Raw genomic sequence first — 12499 nt, forward strand, 5'->3', positions numbered from 1 at the left:
TGTTCCAAATAGTAAAATAAAGCTTTCCATGAAGAATCATATGGAGATTAATCGTAATTTCTCAGAAATGCATTAAATTTTTTCTCTGAACAGTCTTTTGGTTTTTGCTTTTTAAATGACATTTGAATTGATCCTTGATGTGTACGAGTCACATGGAAAAAGGAAGGCAGGGCCCGGTTTGTCAACGTATGTTAAGATTATATAAATCAAATTCATTTGCTACATATTATAATTTTTTTGAAACTGTTTTAGATTTAAAGACATATTGTATGTGACAGCAGCATTATTTTATTTAAAAGGAACACACAGTTTCAAATAAATAAACGAGTACTCGACTATTGCTCGACTAAAGGCCCCAATTAATTGACCAATCTGATTAAAATCAGAGCCTCGATGCTCCCTTTTCATTAAGACGGGAGATTTGAGGATCTCATTTTAATCAGATTGTTAATCGACTAGTCTCTCCGAGTAACTTTATAATACTCAAGTTGAGTATTCCTGATTAATATCACAAAACTCAATATTGAGCTGATAACTACATGTGTAATTTTATGTACAACCATATGCATACAATGTAGACATGGGCTTGGCCACTGACCGCCTCTGTGAGAATGAGAATTCATACATGCTACGGTTTTAAATTTTTTTGTAAATAGAACCATTTTAAGAAGACCTTGGACTTTCGTTAGGATGTAACTATCTTTTTCTTGCGTCAAAACAAGTTAAAAATGACGCTAGTTTCAAGTGAAATATACACAGATTGTGTAGTCTTGCTCAACAGCCAGACAAATCTTGTTGATTTCAAAGAGCAATGGCTGAGTGGCCAGCAATGAAAAAGATAGGTCTACGTCACATTGCTGTTTGACACAACTACCCAAGTCCAAGCTTCTGTTAAAATGGTTCTAAACATAGTATTATCGTCTCAAACTTGGTAAGGAAGGAACAAATAGCAACCGCAACCATATTTTTAATGGATTTATTATATATAATGGCCAAACAGTTTTCTTTTCAATCACATGATGTTATGTTTTTGTTAACGTCCATTCTTTACAAGAGACTGGCGATGTTGCTCGGCATCTCCAGGATCTCCGTGTTGTAGAATTTCTGAAGATCCTCCATTTTCCGGAAGTCGTCTGACGTCACAAAGTTGATAGCTGTCCCCTTTCGTCCGAAACGTCCGCCACGTCCGATTCTAGATAATATATTTTTTCAAAGTAAGCGAAACGACTGAAGCCATCGACGGGGTTAAAACTACATGTGGCTAAGTGTACATATTTATACCTGTGAATGTAGCTCTCCCTTTCCATAGGTAAATCAAAGTTAATGACCAGCGACACTTGTTGGACGTCAATCCCTCGGCTCAGGAGGTCGGTTGAGATAAGGACACGACTGGAGCCGGTCCGGAAGCTGCGCAAGATCAGTTCCCGCTCTTTCTGGGACAATCCTGCGTGCTGGAGAAATAAAATCAAAACAATATTTCAATCAATATTTTGTCAAAACTTCAGCCTAGAATTTAAATGTTGGTCACGTTGTGGTAAAAAAAAAAATACGGAAAAAGGATATTTTTCACGCCAAAAGTCCAGTATTTTAAAGTGTTATAAGTGTTTCTTGATCCTACCATGGCCGACACTGTAAAATCTCGTCTGTTCATCTCCCTCTCCAACCATTCTACTTTGCCGCGCATATTGCAGAAGATGATGGTCTTCTCCACAGTGATGGTGTCATAAATATCGCATAGCGTGTCCAGCTTCCAGTCCTGTGAAATTCAAACCAAGCACTTAGCAAATAAAAAGAATGAATTGAAAACAAACGGTATCTTATCAGACCTTCTGCATCCATGAATGTATGGCCACTTTGATGGCGTGGATATAATGATGCTTGCCTCTCTTTCCACATTGACATAGAACTGCTGGATCCCTTGTAGAGTCAGCTCCTCTCTTTTTACCAGAATACGTCTGGGATTTCTCATAAACTCGTGAGTAATGTCCAGGACCTCTGGTGGTAGGGTTGCAGAGACGAGTATGATCTGCAAAATTAAAGCAGTGTCATGTTGTAAATTTTGAATTTACTGGGTGGGTGTATATACAAAATTTACAACATGACACCAGTTGTCATGTTGTAAATTTTGTATTTACACCCACCCATAAAATTCAAAATTTACAACATGACAGCAGGACCATGACTCTTGGATTCTTGTCAGTATGATTAAACCACCCCCTCTCCTTACCGTAAGGAAAAGGGTAATTTTAATCAGACACTGGGGTTCCTGTACGATGTGCGGACAATTGCTTTAATTATTCCTTTAAATGAGAGAGCATTCATAACTACATAATGAATTGACGCTTACAGCGAAGTGATTTTCATTCCCCGTTTCCTTATTACTTGTTGTAAACTTGATGGATATAACGAATTACGCTTATAACGAAGCAAAATCGCCCGTCCCTGGGACTTCGCTATAAGCGTGTTTTACTGTATACCTGTGCATCTCTTGGTAGGTACTGGAAAGTGTCCTTGATCTGGTCCAGAAATCCTCTCGACAACATCTGGTCCGCTTCATCCAGGACGAAATGCCGGACGGCACTCAAATCTAAGAGGACACACAATCATTCTAAACACTAATGATACTGAATACATTTTATATAAATGTAAATCTATATGACGACATGCATATATCAAATTACTAGTCATTAACTCAAACTTACCCAAATACCCTTTTCTCAGCAGATGAAGAATCCGACCAGGCGTTCCTATGACAACATGCACACCCTCGCGAAGTCTGTTTACGTCATTGGCCACATGGTTCCCGCCAACCATGTCCTGGCAGACGACCCTCATATAGTCACCAAGGGCCGTCATCACGCGCTGTGATTGCGATGCTAGCTCGCGGGTGGGGGCCAGAACCAGAGCCTGGCATCGTTTAAGTCCAGGATCTAACTGTTGAAGGATGGCAATGGAAAAGGTCCCTGTTTTCCCAGTCCCAGACTGGGCTTGGGCAATCATGTCAGATCCTGGAAAAAGATGAAAACTTCTTCAAAAAATCTTCATCGATATTAATAAAAGGTACAAAAACTGAACAGAGAGAGAGAGAGAGAGAGAGAGAGAGAGAGAGAGAGAGAGAGAGAGAGAGAGAGAGAGAGAGAGGGTGTACCTTTAAGGGCTATTGGAATGGCTTTCTGTTGAATCATAGATGGCTTCTCAAATCCAAAGCCGTAGATCCCTCTCAGGAGTTGGTCACACAGACCCATGTCATCAAAGTCGTCCACCCCCTCCACCTCGTCCTCGACCTGTGCAAGCACAATGTCAAGGTCATAATGCGGTTATAAAGACACACCCAATAATCATAACGACAACGTTACAATTATGTACAAGGAAGTTATCATATATTGTAGACGTTTTTGTGTATGAATTGGAAATGTACCTGTTGATCCGCTCCTGTGCCCCCATTGTTAGGGGTCGTCGGGTCATGACTGTCCTTGTAGTCCGACTGTGACCTGTTTGATAGAGTAAATAAGGATGTTAGCATTCCGTGTTATGAGTATTAGTATACTGGGTACTGTGTAGCTTCCCGTAACACATCCTGGTACACTATAAAATATACCGGTGTATATACCGGTATACTGTCACTTTATAAAACATTGAGTCTTTGAATTAAGATTACTTTATAGGGATTTTCTAACGAAATAAAACTGCAATATGAGTTAATAGTTGATTTACCTCTTTGTTAATGCGCTATAAAATTTTCGTTATTCATATCTTTTACAGATAGCTTTTTTGTACAAAAGTCAACCATCGAGAATTTAAATTTTAATTTGCAGATTAACAATCAATATTCTTCATAAATATCATAAATCCGCTTGAGCAACTTCAGACGAATTGTTTGTATCATATTATATTTCACTGCATGGAATCAATAAACTTCAATAGGACACGAATAAGACGTACGCTCACGTGCAAAACGCGTGTCGATTTTTTATCCCCCCCCCCTTAATATTTAAAAAAAACAACAACTTACCTTATCTTCAAAAGTTGTTTACATTCAATTTTTTAAGAAAATAAGATTGATTAAGGCAGATTTAATTTCTCATTTTGACATAAGCGTGTTAAAATATGTTGATTTTTTTTTCCTGACAGCTTATATTCAAGCCGAAAATCTTTCACTTCTCAGAAATTGAAGGTTAGAAATTTATTTCATTACCAAGCCAAAATAAAAAAGTAGTTATCATAAGATATTCTGTATTTATCAATACCAATCTTTTCAAAATCAGGTCAGAATTTTGAATTGTGAAGAGACTTTGAATTAATTTTTAAAAAAATAAATTATATAGAAAGGAGAAGAAAAATTCTTGACACCACAGTGTTCATAGATTATAATCAATTCTCTCAATCTTTAAAAAAAAAACCCAACAACTGTTTTCCTTACCAGTCGTTGATCTGGGTCTGTACTTCCTCGCTTTGCCCCTGGGGTCCCGGGGAATACGCCCCTCCCCGCTTGGTCCCGCCGCTGTCCTCGCCGCTTTCTTGGTTGTGACCGAGGGCTACTTTAGATCTCGATAAGCTCATTGAAAATGGGCGCAAAATAAAGCGAATAAGTGGTTTTCATTTGTTGTGAACTTGGTTTATATGACACATTCCTTAGTTATACTTTATATATACCCACACACCTACTGGTATTAAGAAATGTACCAGGATTTTATAAGATTCTGGCCAATGGGAACAGCGAAATGTTAGGAAATAGATGAGGTATAATAGCTATAAATAACTCGTAGGTAATCGATGGATCGATGCCAGGAAATTAAAGGTGGGAAATTTAAACTCCGTGTCCACGACAGTCACCGGTTAAAAGTTTCTATCGAAGTAAATGATAAAATCAAGTGTAATTCTACAATGTTTTCTTCCCCAAAATTGTTAAATAACAGCGTAGCGCAATGGTTTAGAACTGTAAGTCATTATAGTTCCAATCCCTATTAGAGTTTTTATTAATTTTTTTTAAAACATATTTTTGGTTTAATACTGTAAAATTTGAAAATTCTAAACCGATGTAAGTATTATGCATATAAAGTACGTCTATCCACATTAATATCGATAGGTTCCCATGCCACCTTTAAGTTTAGTCAATGAAATATAGATGTACACAAGCTTTTTTACAAAATTCAATTCTCCACAGGGCCCATCTTACAGTATGTTACAAAGTTGATATATTCTCGGCGAGATTTGACTAGGAACTCGAGGTATGATAGATAAATTAAATTTGATTTTTTTAGCAGTAGTTTCTTGGCGTATACATTACATACATTGCCATAGCATACATTTAACAGTACTTTACAATAATTGTGGGTACAGGTGGGAGGCAGGTTATATAAATATTATATAAATAGTGCCTGTTTGGGAGGGTAACAGTTGAAATTGACACCCCGAGAAAACCATTGTCAACCGATGCGAAGCGGAGGTTGACAATGGTTTTCGAGGGGTGTCAATTTCAACTGTTACCCTCCCAAACAGGCACTATTTATTTTGTTATACTGAATATCTTAATTTTTAAGAAAATTTTACTGCTTTTATATAGGAATAACGTGAATTCTACAGCGAACCGTACGCGCATAATTTTCAGGCATGTAACATTTTTTAATGTTACCCGTTGCTAAGTGCGTTGCTAACGCTGAGGGTAATAGAAAATATTATTAACTGCGTCTTAACCAATCAGATTTCAGTATTTAACATGAAAGTATAACAAATACATTTATATAAAGTATACAGTTGATGAAAAAATATCCAAAAAGACTATTTACGCTTATTCACGTCTGATGGTAAAGTTATCAATTAAAGGTTAGTTTGACAAATTTTAATGAATGTTCAGGTCCCCACCCAAACTCCACACAAAGAAAAACGACCCTAATATCGTAACTAAATAAGTAAAAATCATGAGCACTTGACCACACTTTTTCGTATATCTATATATTTCCTGATGATAATTTTTTTCAATGAACTATTATAATACATACTTTCATGACAGCCCACACACTCACACCAAGACACAAAATACCTTATTTCAAATTAAGGGATATATACATGTATGTATAGAAATTAGATACTTGAAATAACTTTAATTCATAACATTATTAACATTTTGACCATCTTTTATCAAAGCATTCATTATGATACAGTTTTTTGTTCCATTGTATAGTAATTCATACAGCGATAAGGTATGAAAAAACATTATTAACTAAAATGGATACTACATGCTGATACATTATTTCTGGACGCTATAAATATATATTTCTTCATCAATGAAATTATCATATTTAATCCTACATATTTAAATTGTGTTAATTAAGTACCAAGTACGACATTGATTAAAATGAACCTACTAAAAATCTGAATCCCAGACGGAGTTCTTTTCAGTATATCTTTCATTTTACCAACTAAACGAATAATCTATTGGCTAGGGGTTGCAAAAAGCTAAACGTATATATTTTGATAAATTTTGAAATTGTTGGCACTCACATTGAAATATTCGGTAAGCCATCAGAATGCACTAAAAGCAAGTTGATAAAACAAAAGGAAAGTGTAACAGATTTTATAATGAACGGTTCTGGTATGTTTGTTATTGCTACCATCGAAACAATTTCTACCGATATTTTGTGAATGGATCCCATTGCGTTCCCTATACTTACTAAAAAATTTACAAGTACAATCTCCATTCTATATCCTTTGCGGTCCCTGTGTGTTACATGTGCCCCTGTTTATAATTTTCAACTTTTCTTCACTTGATTAGCTAGCTTCATATGAAATTTCATTTGTATCATAACTTTCTGTAGATGCATTCAGACCATCTTTCACTTCTCCTGTCCCAAGTTGACACATATTCAGGAACCGTCAGATTTTACAACACATTCCTTCAAATCTTCAAAAAAAATTCCCCGAGATTACACTTGCGAATACTTTGAACCATGAATGATTCACAGAATGCCACAACTCATTTTGAAGTTCAAAATAGAAAACAAGTCTGTTTATAATTATAGAATTTTTTAATACATCTATTGCTTATTTTCACATGACATGTAATATAAACATTCCTGATAAAAGTCAGGGGTTTTACTGTCTCATGCGATTTCACTCCTTTCCACTCGTGATGTGGAAAGCTGATGTTCCACAGCAATAGATGGCGGTACGAGAACGTCCAGTGCATTGCCAGCTTTACTAAATCTCCTGGTACAAAACAGCAAGAGAATGGTTCCAATAACCATACAGTTAAAACAAAATATTTAGAACTATTCCAATAATGCACCAGAACGTTGCACTTCATATGAAAAAAAAAAAAATAATATTCCTGTTACAATAATGTATTAAATTCTGACAAATCTTTCTCAATAAAGAAAGAGCAAGAGCTGCTTCAGATTTCTAGAAATATAAATTAAACAGTTACAAAAGCAGCAATATTACAGCACTTTCCCATACAAAGTCACAGATTACATAAAAAGGGGGAGAGTTTCTGCTCTCTGTTACCACAATATTCGATTCTTCTTGTCGACAACTCACATTTCATAGACAACTGTTAAATTTATTTTATTTCCAGATAAATTGCACTGAAAATGTTTTCTGAATTCACTAGCAAATAAGACAAGAACTCCAAAGTGTGGCAAACGTTTAGATCAGATCAGCTACATTCATGGGCATTTCTTCAATCTGTGTATTGTAAAATTGTTCAATATCACGCAAAGTCCGTACATCCTCTGCGGTGACAAAATTTATGGCTACTCCCTTTCTACCAAATCGTCCTCCACGACCAATCCTGGAAGAATGAAATGTTTGTGCAGAAAAATAATGGAGAGAACTATTACATCATCATTATCAGTATCATCATACACAGGTAACTATTTCAATGGATTCAAAGGCTTTCACTTGGGCGATTTTGACTGTAAAAGAAGGGTTTTAGATGGATTGGCAATAGAATTTAGTCTGATTAGAATAGAATGTGTACCTGTGAATGTAGTTTTCTCGGTTGGCGGGAAGATCAAAGTTAATGACTAAGGAAACTTGTTGTACATCAATGCCCCGAGCCAGCAGATCAGTGGTGATCAGGACACGACTGGAACCGGTGCGGAATTCTCTCATGATAACGTCTCTCTCCTTCTGATCCATGTCACCATGCTTCATAAAATATACAACAAGGAGTTTAAACTACCAACCCTGCTCTAAATAAACATAGTTGTGGTGTACATGTAATGTCAACCATAAATATGTTGAAGAGGGATAAGTTCTCAGATTTTAATATTCAACACAAGACTTCAGGAGAACGAAAGTCAATTTAAGTTTCTTCATCATTAAACTTATCCCCGACTTACAAAAATCAGTCTAATGTAAATTAGCTTAATGTTTCATCTAATATCTGTGAAAAATCAAATATACACCCCATTTTAAAGTACAAAAGCCTTACCATAGCTGACACAGTGAAGTCGCGGCTAAGCATCTTGTCAGTGAGCCAGTCCACCTTTCTCCTGGTGTTACAGAAGATGACAGCCTGTGTGATGGTAAGTGTCTCATACAGATCACACAGGGTGTCAAGCTTCCACTCCTAGAAGGCAACACAGTTATCACTGTTAGTCAAACAATTTTTGAAACACTTGTATAAAGAACACTGGTTTATGTAAATAACTTCTGTCATTGCATCAATTATAAATTATCTATTAACCTCTCTTTCCACTTGAATGTAGAACTGCCTGATACCCTCAAGGGTCAATTCTTCCTTTTTGACCAAGATTCGGATAGGATCCCTCATGAACTTCTTGGTGACATCAAGGACTTCGGCAGGCATGGTGGCAGACAACAGGATCACCTACAGAATTTCATATATTCATGAAACCATTAACGACCTGTTTATTGTAAGAAACTTAAAATTGTAAAAAACAATTTTTTTTTAAAAAGTAAAAATACACAGAAAATGTCAATACCTGTATGGACTGGGGCATAAACCTGAAGACATCATAGATTTGATCTTTGAATCCTCTGGACAACATCTCGTCAGCCTCATCCAAAACAAACAGCTGGATGTTTCTGGGGTCTACAATCAAGATTATTTATTTAAACAAGTGTTTAATATGCAATAGACTTTATCATCTATATATTTTTAGGGATTCTTTGCTGACTGGTCATATTACACCTAAACTTTTGCTTACTTAGAGCCCTTCTGCTGATCATGTCATAAACACGGCCTGGTGTTCCCACAACAATGTTGACACCAGCCTGCAGGCGATGAATGTCTTCCCTGACATTGGTTCCACCAATGCAGGCGTGACAGGAGGCTCCCATGTAATCTCCAAGGGCTATCACAACTTTCTGGATCTGAAAACATTCATAACGAAGGTTTGCAGATTATCAATAACTGTTTGTATTTCTTGTACATTATCACTCACTTTTCACAGTGTTACATTAACATTATCCATAAAGTTGTCATTTAAAGTGCTTCATTTGAGAAATAAGGTAATAATAATGTGATTCACTGTATAAATCAAAACATGTTAATTTTGGATTTGGTTGAGTGCTGACCTGCTGAGCCAGTTCCCTGGTTGGGGCCAGTACAAGAGCCTGGCAGTCTTTCTCCTCTATGTTGAGTTGCTGTAAAATAGCGATGGAGAAAGTTGCTGTCTTGCCAGTTCCAGACTGGGCCTGAGCAATCACATCTCGTCCTGTAATTCAAATAGAAATTGTACTTCACTGTCAAAACTTATACCCTGAACTATTTCACAACAATGCACTAATTGAGAGTTTCATTAACTTGGTTGATTTATTAAACTAATACAGGGTTTCCCCTCAGAAGATGGGATCGAAGAGGAGGAAGAACTTACTAGAAACTCTTTTTATTGACTATGTAGACTAAATGAATTTTTCAGACAATGCGGAGATTATAATTTATAATGTACAGCTCTAGTTTGAGATTTTCTCTATGTTAAAAAACACCTCACCCACATAGAACAGAATTTCATATTCTTCCACTTGACGGCCAGCACTGCCACAGAAAGACAGTGTGGTGCTTTTGGGAAGTAAGTGATGCAAATGTTTCAAATATTTTTTTTCCCCTACTCCTGGTCATTTCAGAATGTTTCGCCACCAGACAAACCATACTATACATATATAGGACATAATTTCACCAAATATGGCAAAAACGTTTTTCTGCACCAAGATTCTTAATTCCCCTTAACAATTCAATACCCCTGAACAATATCTTATCACTTTAACCAGTCATTGGGAACTCTTATTTATAATGGAATACCAAATAATGATGATACAACTTAAAATCATACACAAGATCCTCTCTAAGTGAAGCATTATCTTTAGGGTCTTAACAGCTTAATCTGAATTTCCAAGAAGATTAATCCACAAACTCATGGTTTTAGGAACATTTGTGTCAAAATTATTTTCCTTTACAAAAATGCTTGCTTTGACAAGAATCTTGTCTCGTAAAAACATTACTGAATTGATTGGTAATTATTGAATAGTCTTTGAGGATATCAATCAGTCACAGGTTGATCTGCAAGTGTTACTATTTTGCACCATCCATTTTCAGATCTTTTTTATTGAGAAACATTCATCCTTTGATTGATGTGTCACCCTTATTATTACAGTTTTGATATAAACATCTATTGTATACATAAAAATAATGTACAGCTCCAGTTTGAGATTTTCTTCAGCTGAGGAACACCTCACCCACATAGAACAGAATTTAATATTCTTCCACTTGACGGCCAGCACTGTCACAGAAAGACAGTGTGGTGCTTTTGGGAAGGCATGCATAAACTTCACATTTCAATTACCTTTAATGCAGGGAATAATGGCTCTCTGTTGAATAGCAGAGGGTTTTTCAAATCCATAGGCATAGATTCCTCTCAATAGCTCTTCTCGGAGGTTCATGTCATCAAAGTTGTCCACAACCTCATCCCAGTTGCTCTGATAAATGAAATATATTTCAAGATGATTCAATGAAAAATCATGAAACTGATATGCCAATTTGTGAATTTGTGTGCAGTAGCATATGACATACCTCAATGAGACCACCAGCTTCTGGGATGTACTCCTCTTTGGTATCACCACGGTCTCCACTTTGTGGTCTCTCATTCCGAGACCTGAAATTTAGAATATGGAGTCCATAAGTAATATAAAATACCAATACAACGCGTTCCCTCCTTCCAGGAACATGAAGTGTCGAGACCACGTGATCAATGAATGACTTAAATGTAACGTCGCAAATGGACAATCTTAGAATCAATATAACGACAATAAGTTTCCCAGAAGATTCGAAAATGAGGATTTTGTGTTTACTCGTCGCTATTATCTTGTTAACCTGATTCGTTAACTTTAGCCAGTTCCATATGGATCGCACACGTGCGAACCGGTGTCCGCCATGACACTACCTTCGAATCGCAACCAGTAATTAAATTCGTATTACTAGTACAGTTCTCAATATACGGGTATATAATTCAGAGAGGTTCAAGCTAACATCTTAAAGGTTCCATAAATCAAGTTTCATACAAAACTGATTCTTTATTTCTAAATAATTTCTTACCTATCACCATCTTCAGAGTTATATGACATGTTCTCGCTAAGTACCGCGAATAAAGGACCGAATATCCTTCCGCAATTTCTGAAATTGTTCAGTTAAATGTTTTTCGATCGATTATTTGAAATATTTTTTAAACTAATATAGTTTCTTCAATTTGATTTTTGTAAACGCTGTACATTTTTGTTGCTTATATCAAATCAATTATGAGTGAAAATTGGCGAACTATATTTGCAGTTGGCGTATTAATATGAAAAACGTAATTTCCTTTCCTTTCTTCGCCATCCTTGACGTCACGCACGTGGGATTGCTCTAGATTCAATTACCGATCCCGATGCAATAATCAAAATAAAGAAAGAAAAAAAATCGCATGTCTACTGCAAAAATAATTGAAAAAAGATAAGCTGTTAATTTTTGTCAACTTAAAAAAAAATAGATTTACTGAATCTGTCCACTTAGTATCAACAGAGACATGAATAACAAAATAAATGTCTCTGGTTTCAATTAGGACTGGTACGTCGGTGGTTTGTTTTGAATGGAATTGGTTGGGGTTTATAAAATGTGCATCAAGTATTAACATTTAAGAGTGCATCAAATTCTGCATTGAAAGCAATTATTAAAATCACTCTTTAAATTTTGAGTGTGTAATGTCAAACTATTTTTTTAAAGGCATGTATGTTATGTAATTTTGTAAAATACCGGTATGTAATTATCATATAAAAAAATTATTTTATAATCAGTTTTCACACATGAAATCCAAGAGTTCAAATAGTGTTGATGGCAATCATCAAACCAGACATATTCAGGATTATATATGAGGGAATTGTTCTGTATGTTTTCGGTTGAGAAGCGATTTTATTGATAATCAAACTTGTAAAACCGTTACTCTAGCCGAATACATCCCCGGCGTATATGTATGTTACATGTCGTAAAGGTATAATTCTAATT

General features: G+C 35.9%; 2 protein-coding genes across 2 annotated transcripts; both read right to left on the reverse strand.

The window, feature by feature from the left end:
• Positions 1 to 960: 960 nt before the first annotated feature.
• LOC128180839 (uncharacterized) lies at positions 961 to 4627 on the reverse strand. Its single transcript, XM_052848997.1, has 9 exons — positions 4421 to 4627; positions 3419 to 3491; positions 3149 to 3284; positions 2703 to 3008; positions 2478 to 2587; positions 1883 to 2026; positions 1619 to 1756; positions 1282 to 1451; positions 961 to 1192 (listed from the first exon to the last, which is right to left on the reverse strand). Exons 1-9 carry the CDS (start codon positions 4558 to 4560, stop codon positions 1048 to 1050), a joined length of 1362 nt encoding a protein of 453 aa, XP_052704957.1. The 5' UTR covers positions 4561 to 4627; the 3' UTR covers positions 961 to 1047.
• A 2379-nt stretch (positions 4628 to 7006) lies between these two features.
• Positions 7007 to 11699, reverse strand: LOC128181675 (eukaryotic initiation factor 4A-I-like). Its single transcript, XM_052850157.1, has 10 exons — positions 11558 to 11699; positions 11036 to 11117; positions 10809 to 10941; positions 9544 to 9683; positions 9174 to 9339; positions 8949 to 9058; positions 8690 to 8833; positions 8435 to 8572; positions 7979 to 8148; positions 7007 to 7789 (listed from the first exon to the last, which is right to left on the reverse strand). Exons 1-10 carry the CDS (start codon positions 11584 to 11586, stop codon positions 7645 to 7647), a joined length of 1257 nt encoding a protein of 418 aa, XP_052706117.1. The 5' UTR covers positions 11587 to 11699; the 3' UTR covers positions 7007 to 7644.
• Positions 11700 to 12499: the final 800 nt, after the last annotated feature.

This window comes from Crassostrea angulata, chromosome 4 (assembly GCF_025612915.1).
Source record: "Crassostrea angulata isolate pt1a10 chromosome 4, ASM2561291v2, whole genome shotgun sequence".
NCBI classification, from domain to species: domain Eukaryota; kingdom Metazoa; phylum Mollusca; class Bivalvia; order Ostreida; family Ostreidae; genus Magallana; species Magallana angulata.